The sequence below is a fragment of the Mus caroli genome, chromosome 8 (genome assembly GCF_900094665.2).
Source record: "Mus caroli chromosome 8, CAROLI_EIJ_v1.1, whole genome shotgun sequence".
In the NCBI taxonomy this organism is placed as follows: Eukaryota; Metazoa; Chordata; class Mammalia; order Rodentia; family Muridae; genus Mus; species Mus caroli.
The window spans coordinates 62,649,449-62,653,904 of NC_034577.1; the positions used below are offsets into that span (position 1 = coordinate 62,649,449).

General features: G+C 52.9%; 1 protein-coding gene across 2 annotated transcripts in view; it reads right to left on the minus strand.

Moving 5' to 3' along the window:
* Crtc1 (CREB regulated transcription coactivator 1) overlaps positions 1-3,201 on the minus strand; it is a 58,821-nt gene extending 55,620 nt beyond the window's left edge. For both annotated transcript variants that reach the window (XM_029480844.1, XM_021170738.1), the window contains exon 1: positions 3,034-3,201. In XM_029480844.1, the coding sequence (XP_029336704.1) occupies positions 3,034-3,159 (126 nt within the window). In that variant the 5' untranslated portion in view covers positions 3,160-3,201. The remainder of the gene's footprint in view (positions 1-3,033) is intronic.
* Positions 3,202-4,456: the final 1,255 nt, after the last annotated feature.

Consider the following 4,456-nt stretch of genomic DNA (forward strand, 5'->3'; position numbering starts at 1 on the left):
TGTGTGTAGAGACAGTCCAAGCTCAGCCATGTGTGTGCATGTGTGTAGAGACAGTCCAAGCTCAGCCATGTGTGTGCATGTGTGTAGAGACAGTCTAAGCTCAGCCATGTGTGTGCATGTGAGTAGAGACAGTCCAAGCTCAGCCATGTGTGTGCATGTGTGTAGAGACAGTCCGAGCCCAGCCATGTGTGTGCATGTGAGTAGAGACAGTCCAAGCTCAGCCATGTGTGTGCATGTGTATAGAGACAGTCCGATCTCAGGCACTGTTCTTTAGGAGCCTTCACCTTGCTTCTTTTTCGAGATAGGCTTTCTCTATGTAGCCCAGGCTATCCTGAAACACCCTGTGTAGACAAGGCTGGCCTCAAACTCACACAGATCCACCTGCCTCTGCTTCCCCAGTGCTAGGATCAAAGATACGCACTACCATCATGCCTGGCCAATTTTAATTTTTACATTATGGCTAGTGTGTGTAGCTGCATGTGAGTTCAGGTGCTCTTGGAGCTGGAGTCACTGGCAGTGGTAACCTGTCTGCTGTGGATGATAGGAAATGAACTTGAGCCCTCAGCCAGTGCGGTTACCACTGAGCATCTCCCCAGCCCAGGGTTTCACTGAGTAGCTAGCCAGGCTGGGGTGGACAGGTCCTTGAGATCATCCTGGCTCAAGTGAACATTCAGCCCTTGGGCTTTTTGACATGCACTTCACCATACTACACCATGACCGTAGCAGCCCCCCACTTTTTTTTAAATTGCCTTGCTTTACAGCCTAGGCTAGCTTTAAAGACCTCAAAATCACAGCGATCCTACTGCCTCAACCTTCAGACTGCTGAGAGACAGGCATGTGCTACCATATTATATATATTTTGAACTCAAGCTATTCATGGGACACTGTACATACGGAAACCAGAGGACAAGTTTCAGGGGTCAGTTCTCTCCTACCAAATGGGTCCCAAGGACTGAATTCAGGTCCTCGGGTTTGGCAGAAAGCACCTTTATCCTGCGTTTATCATCCACCTTTATCACCAACCTGCCTCGTTCTTAATAAGAAATGGGGCATGGGCAAATGCTACATGGATGGTTTGAGCATGGAAACCAACTCCACAAAGACAGAGAGGGCTGTGATCCCAGAACAGCCATAAGCATAGGGAGGGGATATGGCTAGGCTGCATGAGGGGCCAATCTCCTCTAAGGCAATGAAACAGTTCTGGAAGAGAGTGGTATGGTTACATGATTCAAGGAATCAATTTAGAAGCTGGTGAGCGCCACTGGTCACACACAGACCTTCCTTCTCAACTACATTCCAATCAGGCTGCTCCATCCTTTCAGAACCTCTGAGGGCTCAGGAAGTGCAGGCAGGAGCATCCAAAGTCATCCTCAGCTGCTCAGTGAGACCTTGCCTCAGTCACCTCCTCCACATCATTCACTCTCAGTCCCAGGAAGAAACCAGATGTCCATCAAAACGGCAACTATGAAACTCTTTGTTCTGGTTACACTGCAAACATGTGACACCAACTGTATGCAGACACCTACTATGTGCTAGAAACAAGAAGCAAACTCAACTGTCCTATAAGTAACACAGGGATGGTAACACTTTTTGTTTGTTTTGGTTTGGCTTTTGGAGATAGGATTTCTCTGTGTAGCCCCTGCCGCTCTGGAACTCACTCTGTAGACCAGGCTGGCCTTGGACTCAGAGATCATCCTGCCTCTGCCTCCCGAGTGCTGGGATTAAAGTTGTGCGCCACCATCTCCACCCAGCAGATGACACACTGTTTATTTGTTCATTCATTGCCCTTTCTCAATGCCTTTCTCAATACACGAGGGAGAACATGCCCCCCACCGCCACTCCGAGGGCTCTGGGGACAGAGTCTGGTTGAAAGTGAGAAAGCCACCACATTCAAACACTCACTTTCACCTACGATGCCACAATCTTGGAGAAACAAGCAACTGACTATAAGATTACATGACCCAAAGGTGCCCACTGACGAATCAAAGCCTCACATAAGTACCCCTGGCAGGTCACATGGGACTCAGATCCCAGGCCTGAGGGTGTGTAGAACATGCCACACACCAGCATCACCTCCTTCACCCTTGAGGAAAGTCTGACGACACACACTTGACATGGAAGGATAAGGCTCCGCATCCACTCCACTTGGCCAAGAACCTAGCAAGGCCAGCCATGCCTGTCAAATGGTCCAGCCACCCAGTCTGTTGGCAGCTGTTCCCTGTCATGAATGGAGACCCAGCACCTGGTCCCAGCACAAAGACTGCATGGGAACCAAGCAGCCACCTCTATGCTGATTCCAAACATGGAGGACCACTCAGTTATCCAGGAGGGATAACATCTCCTTCAGGGCAGAAGTAGGAGTACCAAGGAAGGCACAGGTGACAATGATACAGTATCACCTCCTCCTCAGGTCCAAAGGAGTGACAACTGTGCCCTCAAATAACGATGAAGGGACCCCTTTCCTTTAGGTAGCAATGAAGGGTGACAACTGTCCACTCAGGCAGCAATGATGGAGACCTGTCCACTCAAGTAGCATAAAGGGTGACAACTATCCCCTCAAGTAGCAACAATGGGGCCCACTTATCCACACAGATAACACGGAGGGAACAACTCTCCCTGAAGGTAGCAATGATAGTGGCACCTATCCCACCAAGTAGCAATGAAGGGTGACACCTGCCCCACCAGGTAGCAATGAAGGGTGACACCTGCCCCCTCAGGTAGCAATGATGGAGTCGTAGGTCCTACGAGGTAGCAATGATGCAGTCCCTGTACCATCAGGTAGCAATCAGGGGGGTGACACGTGTCCATTCTGATAGCTATGATGAGGGCACATGTCCCCTCAGACAACAATAATAGATGACACCTGTCCCCTCAGGTAGCTGCGATGGGACCACCTGTCAAGTCCAAAGAGCAATCTCGCGAGCAGCCGCTCGGCGCTGTGGCGGCGTGGGGACACCTGCGGCGGCCGCAGCCCCGCCCCCGCGTCTCTTCCTCCTCCCCTCCCTCCTCCCCTCCCCTCCCCCGCGCTCTCACCCGCGCGGCCCGCGTCAGGCTCAGGTCCTTCATGACCTCCTCGAAGGCCGCCGTCTCCTCCGCCTGCTTCTGGTTGTGCAGTGCGATCTTCTCGCTAAATTTCCGCGGATTGTTCGAAGTCGCCATCTTCTCGCCGCCTCCTCCTACTCCTACTCCTCCTCCACCTCCTGGCCCCCCCCCCCCCCCCCCCGGCCCCCCCCCCCCACTCTCGGGAGCCACCACGCAGGCGCCGGCCGGGCCCACGGCCGGAGAGCAACGCGCAGGCGCAAGCACGGCCCCGAGCGTGGCGCCGGCGCGCGGGAGAGGCGTGTGGCGTTGGGGCGAACACGCCTGCGTGTGCCTGGGCAACGCGTCGGGAGCCCGGGAGGGGCGTGCCTACGCAGGCGCACTGCAGCGCGCGTGGTCCGCTGGACAGCGGTCTGGGTCCTGTCCCATCAGCGAGGAACTTGAGTGGCGGAGGACAAGGCAGAACTGATGCCTGCATTCACCAGACTCCAGCATTCGCTGAGGACTTGTGGCGTGCCTACTGTATTCCAGGGCACAGGCATGAACAGAGTGGGCCCTGGGCTACACAGCCGGGGATGGGAGCAGACCAGGAATCGAGCAGGGGTCCCAAAGTACAGCTCCTGGGCAGAGCCTGGCTTGGCACACAGAAGCTGGGGTTCGGTCCCCAGCAAAATACACACACACACACACACTTATAATAAAGTTTCAATTGGGAGAAATGTGCTGCGCCTTCTAAGAACAAAGACAGTACAGGCCATGATGGTACGACCAGCTGGAGCCAAGGGGATGGGGAATTCAAGCCACCCTTACCTGCAGTGTGAGTTCAAACCAGCCTGTGACACAGGACACCGAGAAAAAAAGACAAGGGGGGGGGGTGGTCTGGAGAGATGGAAAGATTGCTCAGAGACTAAGGGCACCTGCTGTCCTCGAGAAAGACCTGACTTTGTGATCCCATGGAATAGCTCATATGCCCTTGCAACTAAGGTTCTAGAAATCCAACGCCCTCTTCTGGCCTTGGCAAGAAGTTAAATACACACATAGCATGTGCGCGCATGTGCACACACACACACACACACACAGATGCATAAATGTGTTTTTTTTTAAGATTTATTTATTATATGTAAGTACACTGTAGCTGTTTTCAGACACACCAGAAGAGGGAGTCATATCTCGTTACGGATGGTTGTGAGCCACCATGTGGTTGCTGGGATTTGAACTCAGGACCTTCCGAAGAGCAGTCAGTGCTCTTAACCACTTAGCCATCTCACCAGCCCCAAATAAATGTTTTAAATGTAAAAATATTACCAGGCAGTGGTGGCACACACCTTTAATCCCAGTATTCAGGAGGCAGAGGCAGGCAGATTTCTGAGTTCAAGGCCAGCCTGGTCTACAGAGTGAGTTCCAGGACAGCCAGGAC